Source organism: Corvus kubaryi, unplaced genomic scaffold, assembly GCF_017639235.1.
Source record: "Corvus kubaryi isolate FWS band 111438036 unplaced genomic scaffold, C.kubaryi_AGA036_p1.0 37392, whole genome shotgun sequence".
NCBI classification, from domain to species: domain Eukaryota; kingdom Metazoa; phylum Chordata; class Aves; order Passeriformes; family Corvidae; genus Corvus; species Corvus kubaryi.
In genome coordinates, this window is record NW_024581131.1 from 674946 (window position 1) to 692684 (window position 17739).

Consider the following 17739-nt stretch of genomic DNA (forward strand, 5'->3'; position numbering starts at 1 on the left):
AGTGTCTTCTGTAGACCATAAAAAAAGTCTTAAGGTGACAAACTGACAGACAACCTCATTGCTAAGGTGAGAATGTGAAGCCCCTCCATACTGTCACGTTTGTGTCTGCCTGCTTTTACACAGCACAGTCTGATGCTGATTTACCCACCTTCTGAACTGATAAACATCTCTCACCACTGCTCCTGCAGCTGACACAGTTATTCTTTGTGGTGAAGTGGTTTTGAAAGATCTGGGTGAACTAATTTCAGTACAGTTTCTGATTCGTATGGTACAGACTGCAAACTGTTAACACCAGGTGTTGATTTATGGGTAATTCCAAGAACAGTGGCTCAAAATATTAGAGTTTTTTTGTTTATTTAGTAACCCCAAAGTTTTGCTTTTGTTTACGTGCACGTTGTTAATTGAAAACAATATTCTCTTGCCTTGTTAAATATCCTTAGAAAAGCTTAATTTTGAATTTTATAGTAGTAGTAGTCTTGTGTCTGTTCGGATAGTGTTGTGAAACACAAGTGTGTTTGTTCAGTTTGTTCTTTCATGGTAGTGATGAATTTAATTGCCTTCATAGTGTACTGATTTCTGGAATTTACTTATTGGTTTGTTAAAATTTTGTTGAATTATACTGTCATCTCTGTCATCCATAACCATGTAACAGAAAAATGTCTGCATAATAAAAAACCTCTACGAGTAGTTTCTGGCTTTGACATGTTCCATATGCTCAGATAACTCTAAAGTGCTTTTTACTTAGAAGTAACAGAAATGAATAGTAGATTTCTAACCTCATTATTGTGCTAAACAACACAGTTGTTAAAGCATGTAAACTTCTGAGCTATCACTTAAGTAATTAGAAAGGCAAAACTCTACCTCTGGTCTCTGGGGTTTTTTGTTTGTTTTGTTTTTTAACTGATTCCTCACAAGCTCATTTCCTACAGGAGTTATTTTGTTGCAAAAGGCAAATAATTTCTGAGGAATAAATATTTTGAAATACATGCTCAGCTGGGGGCACCAAGTGCCTGTGGTAGTGGTGCTGGTGTTTTAGGGGTTTGTGCTATACCTTTTTGATGACATAATGGTGACTGAATGCTGACCCCTTCTCCTGGGTGAACCTCAGATTTCCACAGTAAATTTGAGAGTGGGGAGGGAGCTCTTCTGAGATGAACCCTGGGGTCAGGCTGGGCAGGAGGTGTCAAACTGCAGCGTTGGGAGTTTTAAACAAATTGAAGCTTTGTGGCAGCCAACAAAAATCTGTGCAGTTGAGACTTTTGACAATTGCAAACATTAGTGCCCAGTGGAGGGCAGAGTTTACACCAATCCACTGATTTAACACCATCTTTTCTTTTTTCCTTTCAGATTCATTACTTACGAATTTATTTTTATGTTGAATGCTTGGGAGTTCTGCATTGTATTATGTCTTCACTCTTTTCTTTTTCTGTTTTGCATGCTTGCTTTTATTACTTCAAATGTGCTTACCACTTTCACTTTATATCTGCTTGGCTTTTTGCTACCACCTTATCCTGCCAGCACCTGGACTTTTCCATGTCAGAGCTTCAGTTGCAGTTATGTTTAGACTGGGACCAGCATGATTGGCCCTTCATGCCCTCTATAAAATCTGTGTCAGAGCATTATCTGGTATGTCCAATGCACAATATGACTGTAATCATAGTTCTGGATAAAGATGCATAATTAAATGTATATATCATAGCTCTTTAGTGCGAGGCCAGTGGAGAAGGTGGAGTTTTCCCTCTCTGTCATGTTTGACAAATCTATTCATTGACATCTCAGTTGGTCATTATTTCAATGTAAGCTAGAGAGGTTTCCTGTTAATTTGAACTATGTACTAACCCTGAGTATTCCATCAGTGCCTGTATAGGACTTTCTCTCTATCACTAATTCTCAGTTAGCTGTGCCCCAATCAACCAGTGATCACCTGACTTCCAAAATATTTGTTATATCACTCTTGTCTCTGGGGTGAAAACAATGGCAACTCCTTGATGGCAGTAATAGGAGCAGAAGAGCTCTTTCGAGTAGAGTGGGTTCAGGAAATTATTTTCCTGAAAAATGCAGCTGGTTCACAGCTGAGAGATGTTGTTATAATTTGCATTTTGCAGCTGCTTCCTGAAAGAGCAAAGTTTGCTTGCAGTCCCCACATAGACCAGTCTGCCACTTGAATAGTCTTGGTCTGGGTAGTTTTTGCAAATTTTCATTTAAATGAAAAAATAAGAAGACAATTGTCAGTGGTGGAGGGAGTAGTTGAATCTCTATGCATCTAAATATCCTTGGCAGTTTGTGTTGTGTTTTTGTAATACAGCAACGTGTGTTCTCATACTGTATAGACTATATAAATGGGGATTTGACCTCTGGAGAAATAGTACTTCAAGTGTCTCAGCCCTAAATAATGCTGGATATAAAAAGTGGCTTTTTCTGAAAGAGGATGTGATCCTTTCCTCCTCGCTCCAGTGGTGTGTGTTATAAACATAAGTTTACCCTTTTCTCTTGGCCAAGGAGTCTCACTTACACTTTTTTCTGTGTTTGTCCATTTTCTTCCCCAATCCAGAAGTACATCCAAGAAGCCAGGAATCTGGGCAGCACCATTCGGCAGCCCAAACTCTCTAACCTCTCTCCGTCAGTAATTGCACAAACAAACTGGAAGTTTGTAGAAGGCCTGTTGAAGGAATGCCGAAATAAGGTAACACAGAGAATAGTTCTGCTCTCTTGCACCTCATATCCATCCTTTCTGGACCATTTTGTATCCAGTATGTTCCAACCCCCCCCCCCCCCCACTTTTCTACCATCTGTTTCTGCTTTATCCCTGTAAGGATTTTTGCATGGTGGTGAGAAATTAATGAAGAGAGAATGTATTCAGAAATTCTGCAAAGAGCAGAAACTTTATCAAGCAGATTTATGATAGAGATTGAATATTCTGAAGGGTCTTTACCATCCCGCTGCCCAAGTCTATTACAGCTCATTTCAGTTATAACTAATGAGACAGTACTACTATTCAACAGGAGTGAATAGTCCAAATAGAGGGTTGTGGTGAAAATACAACAGCTTTTCTCATAACTAAAGGAATTAATACATTTCTGAGGTGTAAGTTTTTAAGCACTGAACAAAGAAATTTGGCATTAATTTGTAGACATACTTCACCAGTATATGTTTGACAACATATTAATCTGAAATAAATGTTAATGTTTATAAAAATACAGCAAGGAGAATAATTATGAAATAGACACATTCTTGCCTGAAGTCAGTGGAGGTACTATAGCAATTATCTACAACTTTTTATAAAACTCTGTTTCATATGTGCTTATACTTCTGATGTCACTTTATGGAACTGTCCAAATAATCCTCATCCCTTAACAGGGGTTCATTAGGTGGTGAAAATTCTTGAAGATAGACTTGGCTCTTTCACAGTGAGAAATTGCTGGAGGGAGTGAGGGGGAGAAGCAGCTAGGGACTAACTTGGACTTCATCTCAACCAAGACGGTGCAGAGGTGCTTAAGGGAGTATTACTCATTTGAAAGTGAGTCTAGGCTAGGGACAAAGATGAAAAAATGTGTAAGAGATGAGTGGAACTGATTCCCTCACCATTTTTTCCTCCAGTTGGCTGTATGATGAATATAATAGGACTGGAAGACTGCACTTTAAGAGCTGGTGAAAGCTTTGTTGACCACTATGAAATTGTGCACAATTTAGGAGATTGTGGCTCCTGGGGAAGCTCAAGAGGTGCACTCCAGAATGGGTTTGGTTTAATCTAAATGTCCTTCTGGCAGAACAGCATCTCCCAGGAATGACATACCCGTGCTACTTGGAAGCACTTGGGCTCATTCACCTCCCCTGGGAGGAGGTGGACAAAGTGCCCAGCTCTTGGGGAGGGCATCCAGCACTTACCAGGCTTCAAAACCACCCAAGACCTGTATTTTCTTGGTCTTGCTGCTGGGCACCCAGCTTGTCAATGTGTCACCTGCTGTGCCCTTTGTTGGGATTACTCTGTGGAGGATGATGTACCCATTTGCAAACCCTTTTTGAGAAAACAGAAGATCAGCACTGGTGCTGTCCTGGCTTGAAAACCGGGGATAAAAGAACAGCAATTCTGCACTAGTGCCAGAAATATCAGCACAGCCAGTTATACTGCCAAATCTTTGTTATCATGTGCTTCCTTGTTGTTTAACAAGTGGAAGTGATCTTGGAAATTCCTGGGAGAGACTTAGTTCTCTTTTGCTTTGTCTTTTTTGAGACTAAGAGGATGTTGGTTGAGAAAATGGGTCGAGAAGCTGTGGAGCTTGGTCATGGTGAAGTGAATATCACAGGAGTGGAAGAGAACACCCTGATAGCCAGTCTGTGTGACCTCTTAGAAAGGATATGGAGCCACGGTCTGCAAGTCAAACAGGTGAGGAATAAATATTCCTGTACATTGCAGAGCACACTTTCCTGAAGTTGTGTTATGCTCTTCCTCTCTCTGCCTTCAGAGGACACCTTTAGTGTGTCTGTAGATGTGTTAAAATACTCGTGTGTCCCCCAGTCCTTTTTATGTCAGTTTGTGCCCCCCGTCTGTCTCCATGTTGTGGGATATGTGCAAGTGTACCTGTAGATGTGTTCCACAGATGGCTTCTTGGAAGACTCTCCATTTAACCTGGGGTTTTCATTTGGATTGGTGGGTTTTGGTGGGTTTTTTAAATAGGATGGTAAAAAATCGTTGCTGTGTTCTTAATATTTTTGTTAATGAAGTTGCATAGGCTACAAGGCAGCATATCCTAAAGGTGCTGTCAGTGGGAGGAGGGAATTGTTTTCCTGAAGAATAATTTAATACTTCAAAGTAAAAGTCTTGCTGTTTTGGTTCTTCCTGAGTGATGTAGTAGTACTTAAATTATGATTATGAGATCACTAGCTAGAGGTGTTGGGGTTTTGTATGAAATTAATAATTGTTTGTTGTGCTCTTCTATTTGGAGTCACTTGTGGGACAAGATGGAGTTTGGAGGGCCTTTACCAACTTTACTCCTCCCTTGTACAAAGGAGTAGCAAGGATGGAGAAGATTATAACTTCTTTTTTTTTTAAGAATATATGTTCATGATCCAGACAACTGTAATCCAGTATCTCTGTTCCCAGCACCCAAACACCAGTGTTTAAATCTGCTCTCCTTCAAACTATACAACAGTTTTCTATGTGAAGATTTATCATGTGATTCTCTCCCTTCCCTCTTGTATATCACTTAGGATAGAAGCTGTACTGCTTTCGTCTTAGAAGACAGAGCATCAGTATACTCTGCTTCAACCCAGATTTGGGCCCTTCAGACCACCAGACGGCCAACCCTTCATAAGGTTAATGCTTTGGATTGATTGCAGATGTTAGCAAACAGTGCTGAATGGTGGAATAAATAGAGTGCTGGAATAGAACAGAGGCCTGATGGAGGAAGTGCAGTGTATCTCATAGTGTGATCCAGAGCTTAAGAAAATAAAGAATAAAAAAGAACCACCAGTTCTCTGTGTGTTCTGGCCTTTATGAAATATGCAAAAGCCTGCTGTTTCATACATCGATTTTATTTTACTTTTCAATAACGAGCCAGGGGAGACTCTTCTTTCTCAACTGACCATAGTAATGAGGATGGCTTTCCTTCCACCAATCCCTGCTTTTACCTCCTCCCTGCTGATGAACCCCAGTAGTCCTACATTAGCTACCTACTGATTTTTCCATGTGCAGAGGGAATCCATGCCTTCCGTTGTCCCGAGCAATGCAGGGGAGTTGTGATGTAGGATCTAATGACTGAAGTAGTCTGGACTTTCAGAAGGCCTTGGTTATTCCCTTGCCCATTCTCTGTCCCACTGCTTTCCTTAGGCTGTCTTCCTTCCCCTTATAGATCCAGCTTGCATCATCATTGCTATTTGGTGAAGTTAAAGGAGAGTTCCACGGTGGTGAAGGAGCGGGCAGACACTGCATGAGTTCTCACATTCATCATGGTTGTTGACATCAGTTTGCTGCAGGATCCTTTGTTGCTGCTTTTCTGTGATCTGTTGCAGTTCTCCTTGCCATGGCAGCTGGTTGCTGAGCACTAGACTGTGTGTGCATGTGTGTGTTTATTGGGAGAAGGACAGTTTTGGATGTAACTCTTTGCTGGTTGATTTTTTCATGCTCTTTTTTATCTTATTTTATAATAAGACTTGCAATTTTGGCTTTCCATGTTGGATCTGTCAGGTACACACAAAACACAATGGATTTTCATATCCTCACCACTGAATGCATATTTTTAATAGATTTCTGTCAGCACAGATGTTACAGACACTCTAGGATTTATTCTTCTGGAGGCATGCCACTTCTGGAATAATCCCTCATGGTTAATAGTTCTTTATGTCAACTGTAGGGAACTATAGGATGGAAGTGCTTAGAGATTTTTAAATACAATTTAAAAAAAAAAAAATGTAAAGATAAACCGTCATTACTGCACCTCTGGGAGGGCACTTAGATAATTTTAGATGAAATTGATAGTGCAGAATTGACAACTTGCTTTACAGTCATGGTTTCTTTCTGCAAAGCTGTAAATAAAAATATGGCCTTGTGATATGACAGCTTTTCTGAAATGCAGAGTTGCTAGATCTTTACTGGGATCAGGTTAATACAATAATTTAGGAAGATGGTAAGTAATGCTTATTATCTGTAAGTAATTCCAGTTGCTGTGCTGGAGAGCCCCTGTTTGCTTACTGCTGCTTTTCTGCAGGTTTGCAATCTTTTGGTTTATTATGTGAAATATTTTATGGTGAATCCAAGAATCTTTATAGTTTCCCAGTGAAAGATTTTCTCGCTCTCTGCTTTAAGCCACCAGGGGTTTAAAAAAGCAACATAATGAGCAAGATGCACCTTTTAACATCATTAATGGATTTATCTTGACCTAAATACTACATCCCAAATTCTAACTTTTAAGTTGGCTTTACAATGTGTAGAACTGAGGTATTTTTGCTGATAAACTTTCACTGTCCTGCTTATGTTTTGGGATATCTTACTGTGTTTGTGATTGTCCAGGTGCTTTGCCTGATGAAATTGAGGGGAATCTTTTGAGATTCTAAAAATGGGCAGCTTTTATCTGTAGCCCTGAATTATCCCGAGGGGAGCAGGACTTGGCCTGGGTACGTCTTGCTCAGGCTGGCTCTGTGTCTCTTGGCGTTTCACTGCTGGAGAGGCAGGCAGGGAGAGACACACAGGACAGGTTACAGTCTCAGATTTCAAACTCCACTTGTACACAGTGTTTTACAAGCCTTGGAATGTTTTCTTGTCATGGTAATGAACTATGAGGAAAGAAGTTCCATTAACTTTTTCCTGTTACCAGAATCATTAGATACCAATAGTCTGACTCTGGCTTTTCCTTCTCAGCCTCTTTACAGCTCCCAAGCACCTCCAACTTGTCTTATTTTTGGTTTTTACCATTGAGTTTATAGGGAGAAACATCTTTAAAGCAAGTTTTTGTCATGGCTGATACTTTCAATGACGATTTAAACTTTTTTTTTTTTATTCAGCTGGTAGTGATTTCCTTAACTAATATTTTTTAATTTTAGGGAAAGTCTGCTTTGTGGTCTCATCTGTTACATTACCTAGAAAACAGACAGAGAAGAACCACATCAGGCAGCTTCAGTACCTCAGGTAAGATTGGCATCTGCTGGAAGAAGATGATTAAAAGCAGTGAATAAGAGCTGCCTGCAGATTTACACCATGCAGAGTTTTTTTCCCTTGGAAATACCCTTCACTCAGTAGAACTGAATCAAGTGTTGTGGCTGCTACAAGTTTAATACGGGCCTGGTGTGTTGTCTCAATATATTTTATGAAAAATAAACTGGTTTGTATTGAGCCTACTTGTTTGGGTCTGGGACCTGACTACCATGGTAGTCAGGAACTGGAAATAGCTGATGCCTCAGAGATAGGCTTTAAAATGGATTGCTCTGGTCCATCATCCTCCATGTGACACACAGGCCCTGCATGACTGCCAGGGCAAATGGTGTTATGGGTGGGGGTGGAAAACAAGTGTAAGCACATAAAATTGTGCTGTACACCCTGAGGTTTTACATTATGGCTTGAAAAACAACTGAACAGGAGCCTTATTGTTAAAAACATAAACTGAAGAAATATGTTTTATTTTTTGTTACATCAAGTGTTGCAGTAGAAGTAATATTGCACATAAGATCTACTGATAATATGTTTCTAGGATTATTAATGTAATTTTTAAACAGTAATTCTTGTGTCAGGTGTGGGCATAGGATTGTAGAGAACAATAGGTTTGGGGGAGGCAGTGGGTGCCTTTTATTTTTTATTTAAAGCTGCTGTAAGCAAAGAGATGAGCATTAGTAACATGCACAAGATCCTGTAAGCAATCAAAACCATAGGTTTGGAAATTTTAAGGTCTCCTGAATGCCACTTAGTTCATATAACTTCATTCTGGAGTGGAATTTGAAGGATAAGAGTAACAATATTGCTTGAAAACCTCAAAATGTATTTAAAAAGTAGTGGTGTTACAGGAGTGTGCAAAGTAATAGCTCAGTAAGCACAGGATGTGTGTTGTACTGAGTACAACCTATATAAAACTGTTTTCTGGTGTCAACAGTGGCAGTCAGTGTTACTACACAGCAAGAAAACAGGGTAGTGTTTAGAAAATAATACTTGATTCTTATATGTCTTAAGCCATTTGATGTCGTACCAATTTCAGCTGAATCTAAGCTCATTAATGTGTTGGTGCTCAGTGCGTGCTGATCTGTATAACCATCTGTGTAGCATATTAGATTTTCATGTCATTTGGAGTGGAAATACAGTACAGTGTCTTCACAGAGTCACCAGTAATACAGGTGTGCAAATTGGTGTTAATTCACCTTCTTTTTTTATATTGGTTTAAAAATCTCTAGATGGATTTCTGCTAACAAGAAACTGTTTTCTTCTGAATCTAGGAATACTTCTTGATTCAGAAAGGCGAAAGTCTGATACAAGTCCAGCCATGTCACCTCTTAGAATCTCTCTCATCCAGGATATGAGGTGAGTTTGAAGTGTCACACAACCCAGAAACCCCCTGAGATTTGCACACTTGTTTCTGTGTATGCTGTGCACCATGCAGAAAAGCTTGTTTCATGCAGCAGGAGGGGGCTGTGGGGAAGGAACCTGCTGAACTATTTCAAAGTAGTTAGTACAGCGTTTTCACTGACCTTCACAGAAACAGGGTTCATACTGAGGAGGTTTTATATGGTCAGAGGTATTAACTTAGGATAATATCATGACAGAGTTTTCATATTTTCAATGTTTTGTGTGTTTGGTTTATTTCCACAGAGGTGTGGGTAGAGTGTTTGTGTTTTCCCAGTCATTGCTGAGTTGGTTGTGTAGTTCTGAGACCATTCTTGTTTTTCAGGGAAGAAAGCAGTTTAAAGAACTTGTTTGATCTAAAGAATGGGTTTATCTAACATTCAATACTGTACTGTGAATAAAACTACAACTTCTGCCCAATTCCTTCCTTTCAGTACATTGAAAAAGCAATATGCAGAACTTCTAAAACAACCTTGACAGGAATTTTCTTTTCCTTCTTTTTCTTTACCAGCATCCACTTTTTTCAGTCAGGAGGAGTGAATTGAGGATTTGCTTGCCTTATTAAAATATACCATTTGTGTCTTGTGTGCAAGAAAAGCTTCTACTGAGCATGCAAAACCAGTATTTAATTTTCCAAAGCATTCAGCCATAAATACTGCAGCGATAAGGTCCAGAATGAGTCCTAAATCATGTGAGACAATGGGCCTGGTTTAGAATTTTGTAAATAGGGCACTGCATTGCAGATATTTCCTTTTCAGGCTCTTATTCTCTTTGAGCTGGATTGCAGGGAATTTTTTATTGTCCTGAATATTAAGGTGATTATGTTTCTTTTTCCTTTAATTTACCTGATATTTTGTGTTCTTTGCAAAACTTCAGCTGAGCTTGGTTCAAAAGGACTGTCATGCTTTGACAATACCAAGCACGTCTTTTTCTTTTTCTTTTTTTCCAGGCATATCCAGAACATAAGTGAGATCAAAACAGATGTTGGCAAGGCCAGAGCCTGGGTTCGCCTCTCTATGGAAAAGAAGTTGCTTTCTAGGCATCTGAAACAGTTGCTTTCAGATCATGAACTCACAAAGTAAGATGGTTTATCTTGGGCGAAGCTTTTAAAAAAATTAAAATCTATGTAATTGTTTGGTTTCAAAAATCCAGGTGTGCCTGTTCTTGCATCTGTTTAGCAGTGTGCAGAAGGCATGGAACAAACTGGCCTTCCAAGCATGTGAGCTGTTTGGGAATTAGGGTTCAATGCTGGGGTTCTTCACATACATTTTTACCTTTATAGCCTGCTTAAGAACATAAGGTGAATTGCTTCTGTAATAGTTACGTTCAGTGTTTAGTGTGGAAATCAAAGCCATAGTAATTGTCATTAGCTTTAATGGAAGACTGCTTTCTGGAGACAGCTTAACCTATGCTGTCTGCTCTTCCTTTCATCTCCTTCCATTCACCACCTTCCAAGGAATTTCTTCCCCAATCCCCCTGGACCCCAACAGCCAATTACTTGAGATTTGCCTTGTCTTGTATTATGTTGGACTTTCTGATGAAGCTGTGGCCTTCAGTGAACAAAGAAAAGCTGAAGGACAGAGTGAGGACAGCTGATAAATCTACCTGTATCTCCAAATTAAGGTTAAGCCTCTCTAGTGAAGTCAACAGTTCAGATCAGGTTAAATTTAGCAGTGCTTGTCCCATGCAGAGCAAGTGCTGTGAGGGGACTTTCCACACACCACCACACTCCATGTCCCCCCCACAAAAGAGAAGAAAAAAACCTCTTTTAACACTGGCCAGTGTACTGTTCATCTGTCAGGCAGCTTCTGATTCTCTAGAACAGAGGGAGACTGCAACAAAAGTATGTTTAAAATGAAAATGACAAGCAAGGGAGCTACTTGTACAGGATGACATCAGTTCTCTATAATCTCGTGTGCTTTGTGCTGCATATTTAGATAGCCTACTTAGAGAGCTGTTCTAGGCAGTTGGTTTGAAAGCATGCCCCACTTGTTTTTAGAGGAAGCAGTGCTGAGTTCAGTGAGGTACTAAAAGTAATGGTGCAACTTCTGCCATTTTACAGTTAACAAGATTGTGTGTTGTTCTTTTTTGAAGCAGCTGTTAAATATTTTAATTATCCCATTCTCTTTACTTGACATTTATTAGCAAATATAAGGAAAATGTAACATGTTTGGTTTCTTTCTAGTCTGCAAAGGGACTAGAGTTAGGGAACAGGAAGAAATCATGTGGCCTCACCGTCCTGAGACCTTTATGTGGCCAGGGAAACTGAAAAACCTTACCCTTTGAGGAGACAGGACAGCACATACCCTGACAGGCTGTCAAACAGGTGATTCAGATTATTCAAATGAAACACAGACGTGGGCACCTTTGAGATTTCTGTGGCTTTGCCACTCTTGTGACTACAGGCAGGTTAGGTTAATTTAAGGCTCAGTCTCTTTATTTTCATTGAACATTTCCTGTCAGTCTCTAGTGTTAGGTTTGTTATGTAAGTGAGAACATGCCTGATTATGTTGATTATCATTGATTTGTTTTGCAAGTTTCTGTCTTGTGACTTGCTGACTTTTTTGTAAATTGATACCTGAAATTGGGGGGAGTTACCAGGATGCCCTCCTGGAAGGAACAACATGGCTGTGTCAGCATTTCTAATACCTAATTCCTGCATTCATGAGGGTTTGGATATTCCTGTAGCATCAGTTGGATTTTGATACATTTTGGCATGCTCTTCTTTTATGATTATTCCCAACACTGGTATTATTTATTGGTTTCTACCTTTGTGTGCTTACCATTTTGGTTATGTCAGGAACTGTGTACTATCAACACTGAAACTATTGCCTGGATTAGTGTGCAGCTTGTTGTAGGCCCTGGGTTATTACTTATAGCCAAATACAAGCAGATAGCCCCGGTTTTTGCCTTAAGTCTTTAAGAACAGTCTTCTGTCATACATCATGTGCTGGAGAACTCTCCCATGGCACTCTCTGCGCTCTTTACTTCAGTTCTGTCATTTTACGTGGCCAAAAGTCAGAATTTCTTTCAAGAAAGCGCAAAATTTCTTTTTCCATTTTGGGGTGGTTTTGGGTGGGAGAAGATCTTAGACCAAACCTTGTATTGGAGGGGGGGAAAGATAGTGAGAACTGGACTGTTGCACTTTGGAGATATCAGCCTTGCAGAGAGTCAGCGTATCCTGGCACATTGAATACTCTTGACTCTCCCAGTATCACTTCTCATGTGTAATTGCTTGCCCGTTATTCATAGTGTACCTAATGAATTTGCACAATAGAAAACATTTCACTGAAAGCATCTTGTTACTGTGACAGATTATGTGTTTTGCTTTGTCAGAAAACTCTACAAGCGTTACGCGTTCCTCCGCTGCGATGATGAGAAAGAACAGTTCTTGTATCATCTCCTGTCATTCAATGCTGTTGATTACTTTTGCTTTACCAATGTTTTCACAACAATCTGTAAGTATTTGCTATCCCTGCAGCTCTGATTTCCAGATTTGGTTGAGTTCTTGTCCAAAATTCTAAACAGCTCAGAGCAACATGCCCTAATGTAATTGTTCTGCTTTTTTTTCCCTGGGATCCATCTGTGTGTGCTGTATTGCTGTTTCCATGATCTTCTCTGGTGGGCAGGAGTTTCTCTCCCTGTCACTTTTGTTTCTAACTTGGTAAAATACACAGCTCTAATAATTTTAGTTGGGGATGAGTTCTCAGCTGAAAATTTTGTGGTGGGCTTGTTTGCATGATACTAAACAAGCACAGTATGGATTGTTCACTATCAAGGTAAGAATATTAATGCATGCTGGCAATTAAAAGAAAAAAAACCTTTCCTGTTTTGTTCTCAGGCTACTTTGCTGCATGTCTGTCTCTAGGTTTGGGGTAGCAATGAAATGCCCATTGAGGGCTGCATCAGAACTCCTCAACACATTTTTTTTCTCCTAGTTGTTAAAAAGATACCCTAGAGAAACTTTTAAGCTATTGTAGGTGCTTAATTGTGTTACAGAGTTCTCAAAGATCTGTGTGCCTGCTGCCACAGAACCTCACTGGGAAGGCAAAACAAGGAAAGACTTAAGCAAGGCTTATAAAATTGGGGGTGGGGTATGTGAAAGGACTGCCCTTGGTGGTGCATTGTGATTGATGCTTGTGTGTATGAAAGAGAAAGCAAACAGACATCCAAGCAAAACAGCTTCTGGTCTTATGGGCAAGTTCTGGATAATGTGAAAATCTGGTCTGCTGGATGCAGTTAAACTGTCACTTACTTTAGGACTATCAGCACAGAAATTAAAAGGGAAACATTTTAATTCATTCTTAAATGCTACAAGCATCAGGCTTTTAAGGAAATCCAACCACCAGATGCTTTCTTGAGGGCACTGACAGCTGAGGAGACACTGAGGGAGAAATGCATTAAATGCCTCAGCTGAAAAGCCCTGACTGTAATCTGCTTATGCACTATAAAAGAAGGGCAGACAGGCAAGAAACACAGTGACCATTCAGAGCACTGGATTTTATTATAAAAGGTTGGTTAACAGAGGGCTGTGCAGGAGATGCTGGGTGGTGGAAGAGCATATACTTTGTGAGTCAGAGGAGGGGCTGCAGCTCAGGTGATACATGTTGAATTACCCACAGGTAAACCAGGGGACCAGAAAGCATTTGAGCACATGTGGTGCTATTTAGAAGGGAAAAAAATTGCTTGTTCTTTCAAAAATTGGTAAGTCCTAAAGTTAGCATAACTAAGAGTGACATGGCACAGAGAAATTTGCAGGATTATGCTGTATTCTATCAGAATTTGTTCAGCCATGGTAGTGAATGCTGCTGCTGTCCAGGCCTGTAAAGAAAGGCTGCAGTTAGTACCTGAGTGGGACCTGGGGGAGCTGTGCAGTGTCCTGAGTACAGGAATACCATGTCTTTACTTGCTGTCACTAAGCTGAGGATAAGTAACCATCTTTGTGCCATGTTTTGAGGTTGGTAAATAAAGGCTGATTATACCCATAAGAAGGCATTATTCCATCCAAATTTCTTTCTTCATTTGACACTTCTGCTGTCAGCTCTGTTTCTTAGTGATTGCTGTGTATGTGTATACTTCCCCATTGTCAGTCAGTGCTTAGTGTGCAAGTGTCAGCATGATTAAATAGGATGTCTGATGTTGTTTTAACATTTCATGGTACTGCAATGCTGTTTTATGACTTACCTTTTGCCCGTCTCTTGACTAAAGAGGTTACATAATTATCCTTCTTAATTTTTGAAGTGTTACTTCTTTTGTGTTTGCAGTGATACCATACCATATATTGATTGTTCCCAGCAAGAAACTTGGTGGCTCAATGTTCACAGCCAATCCTTGGATCTGTATTTCGGGAGAACTGGGTGAAACAGGAGTCCTGCAGATTCCCAGGAATCTGTTAGAAATGACTTTTGAGGTTTGTATTGATATAAAACCTGATTTGGATGTTCTGTTTGTGAAGTTTTAAATTCTCCCCTGCTGTACCACCTTGCCATACGTTTCATATCTTTGTGGTTAGTCACAGATACTTTGTGCCTGTGTGCAGCACATTTAACTTGTATTTAATGACATGCAGAGCAAAATGACTGACAATTCCTTAGTGCAAGGGATAGACAAGACTGTCTTTATGTTACAACTGTGGGAGGTGTCATACCCTCTTCTGTTGGAAAACAAAGAAGTGATTCTGCTCTGATTTTTGCATGTGTGTTGTGTGCATTGGATAAAATTTAATTGAAAAATCCAGTTCAGCTGATGTTCTCTATGCTGATCAAAATAGTATTTAACAAAACAAGCAAACCAACAGAAGCAAGTAAAGCAGCCTACCACTAAAAAGCCCAGAACCAGTCATGCAGTCAGAAACAGGAACCACATTTCTGAGTTTCTGTTTGAGCATGTTCTGTAATAGTGTACTCCCCCAACATGCTGCTTTGTTTCAGTTTCCTCTGACAAACTTTTGTTTAATTTGCAGTGCCAGAACCTGGGAAAACTGACCACAGTGCAAATAGGACATGATAATTCAGGGCTGTATGCCAAGTGGCTTGTGGAATATGTTATGGTCAGAAATGAAATAACAGGGCACACTTACAAGTAAGTATCATCCTGACATTTCATGTGGGGTAAGTAGAATTTCTGCAGGGAGCTGGCACAGTAGGGCTTGTTTGATTAGAAAGGTCTGATCTCCTGGGACTCTGTGTCTGCAGTTGCCTTGACCTGAAGGCACAGAAAGATCGTTTGGCTTCTGGCATTAAACAAGTTGTGGTTCTTACAAATTCAAACAGGGCTGCCGTTTGCAGATGTTCATGTCTCACATCAGACTGTTGGTGGAGAGGATGAGTTGACTGTAGTGCATCTTAGAAATAATCTGCCTTGAGCCCAAGGAAGAAAGAGCAAGTCAGAGCTTGCTGCTTATCAAATACAGGTGGTATTTTATATTAGGCCTGGGTGCTCTAGGTGTTAGAGTCACCTTTGGACACAAGCTGGAGCACAAGGGCTTATGAGTGTTGGAAACCTGTGTTTACATGGGGAAAGTAAAGGAATGAAATTTGCAGTGAGAATTAGGTTTATTTGTGTTAGGTACAGCATAGTTTGATGCTCTGTCCTTTGTTTAGAGAAACTGTCAGGCTCATGTTGATGTCACATTGATGGGTAAGTCCACCAGTCAGCTCTCCATGCCAGTTCATTTGTAATTAAATGAAGAGGAAAGATTCTATTTTTGGATGCTGTTCAGTTTTCCAATTAAGCTGATTAAACTGACATCAACATTGGTTCAGAGAAAGTGATAATGAGCAAATGAGCATGTGTGCTTTCTAGTGTCTGATTTAATACCCCAATTCAGCAGAAGTATTGGTGTTTTGGCATTTAAGCATGTGTTTGGGTTGTGGGGTTGTTTTGCAGCTGGCCCGCTATGTAGCATATTCATTGTATTTCTTAACCCATCTATGGGGTGTAGTAGGATTTCCCCTTTTACCCATTTTTCCTCAAATCACGTGCTACATATGGGACTCAAGCAAAATCTGCTTTGTGGATGGATCATTTACTGCAGCACTCAGCACAAACTTGGAACTGAAAAGCTGTTTTATTTTTGCTGCCTGTGCTGGCAAAAGCCAAAGCCAAGACTTTGTTGCTGGATGAACGAAGTCTTTCTAATAACTATGCTAGCAGGATTTGGGCTTTAGGCAACTGCAGTTGAAAGTCTTTGGCATGGAATTGAATCTGGGTTGAGCCATGTATTTATCTCCTTGGTGTTCTTAGGTTTCCCTGCGGAAGGTGGCTTGGGAAGGGAATGGATGATGGCAGCTTAGAGAGGATCCTGGTGGGAGAGTTGCTGACTTCCCACACCGAGGCTGATGAGCGGCAGTGCCGAACCCCGCCCCTGCAGCAGTCTCCGAGCATGATCAGGAGATTTGTCACTATCTCACCAAACAATAAGCCAAGTGAGTGCTGGGGGTTGTCTTGTCCTGTCCTGTTCTGCATCATCACCTGAGGGCTTGCAAACAGCCCTGGAGTTTGGAGAGGACCTGTGAAACTCAGCCGAGTGTCCTGCTTGAACTCCAGCTAACTTCTAAATTACAATCCCAAGTAACCTGTACTGTCTGTTTAAGTTTGGAAAGTCTGCAAGGATGGCAGATGTCTCTGCACTCCTTGTCCAGTGCTTAGCTGCCCTAGTGGTGTTTTTTGTATTCTTGTCCTTCACCTGTGGAATGAATGCTGTGGAGGAAGGTAGAAATTTGTGGCCTTGTCTCTGTCTGTCCTTCATGGATGAAGAAACTTGCTAGTGGCTTCTATTCATGGCCTTCTCTATTTTTTCTATTGAGATCAGGGTTCTGTGGTTGTCTTACTCCTGACAAATCAGGTGGCTACTTTGTTCCCAAGCAGTGCTTGGGTTTGCAGTGAAGCAACCTCAGGAAGTATTTCCAGGATGCCCAGATCTGCTAGTCCTAAACAAAGCACAGCTCATTTCCTTAGCTTTGGGTCCTGGTCTGAAAACTCACATAATATGTAAAAACCCTTTCCACTGTTTTGAAACACTTGTTTTGAAGTGTTAATTTCAATTTAAAACCAAACCATCTCTGTTTCTACCTCTTCAACAATACATAAAAGTGGGAGTTGGGTTTCCATTACCCGCAGCCCAGCACTCTTTCCCTAACAGAATGAGTTATACTGGTTCATGCTCCTCTCCTGTGTTTTGTTAGGCCATAACCCTCACACACAGGTACAATTTCTGAAGCTGTAACTGGATATATTCTTGTATTTTGCAGAGTTAAATACTGGTCAGATACAAGAAGCTATTGGGGAAGCTGTTAATGGTATTGTCAAGCATTTCCACAAGCCAGAGAAGGAGGTGAGAGGTTATTGTCTGTGTAATGGCACTCCTGTCCTAAAACTCTGATTAGTAAACATGAGAGTATATATAGCAGAAATAACTAAACTGAATGAGCAGCCATGTGCTTGAAAACTCCTTTAGTGGACCAAAAATGAGATACTGAGGTAGTACAGCCTCAAACACCTCTCTTTTGCTGCTAACTGGAGCATTCTGTTAAATTAAATGTTAACATTCTGGTATTGGAAATTGTGTTATTAGTCAAGTTCTGCCGAGGATTCTACCCATACACTGTCAAGAACAGTGCCTCCTGTTTTGTTTGTTCTGAATTAACTGACATTTTACATCTGCATCGAGTTCTAAGTAGGTTTTTTAGTGTCTGTTT

At 40.3% G+C, this 17739-nt stretch overlaps 1 protein-coding gene across 9 annotated transcripts in view; it reads left to right on the forward strand.

Annotated features, from left to right (window-relative positions):
- The window catches only part of DENND5A (DENN domain containing 5A), a 64537-nt gene that overhangs the window by 40487 nt on the left and 6311 nt on the right, over positions 1 to 17739 (forward strand). For 3 of the 9 annotated variants that reach the window (XM_042038184.1, XM_042038187.1, XM_042038193.1), the window contains 12 exons: positions 1519 to 1626; positions 2552 to 2683; positions 4232 to 4384; positions 5209 to 5313; positions 7537 to 7621; positions 8914 to 8998; positions 9990 to 10118; positions 12377 to 12498; positions 14305 to 14450; positions 15003 to 15121; positions 16286 to 16467; positions 17293 to 17375. In XM_042038184.1, coding sequence (XP_041894118.1) covers positions 1519 to 1626; positions 2552 to 2683; positions 4232 to 4384; positions 5209 to 5313; positions 7537 to 7621; positions 8914 to 8998; positions 9990 to 10118; positions 12377 to 12498; positions 14305 to 14450; positions 15003 to 15121; positions 16286 to 16467; positions 17293 to 17375 — 1449 coding nt within the window. The remainder of the gene's footprint in view (positions 1 to 1518; positions 1627 to 2551; positions 2684 to 4231; positions 4385 to 5208; positions 5314 to 7536; positions 7622 to 8913; positions 8999 to 9989; positions 10119 to 12376; positions 12499 to 14304; positions 14451 to 15002; positions 15122 to 16285; positions 16468 to 17292; positions 17376 to 17739) is intronic. The other 6 variants (XM_042038191.1, XM_042038192.1, XM_042038189.1 and 3 more) reach the window with 3 other exon arrangements.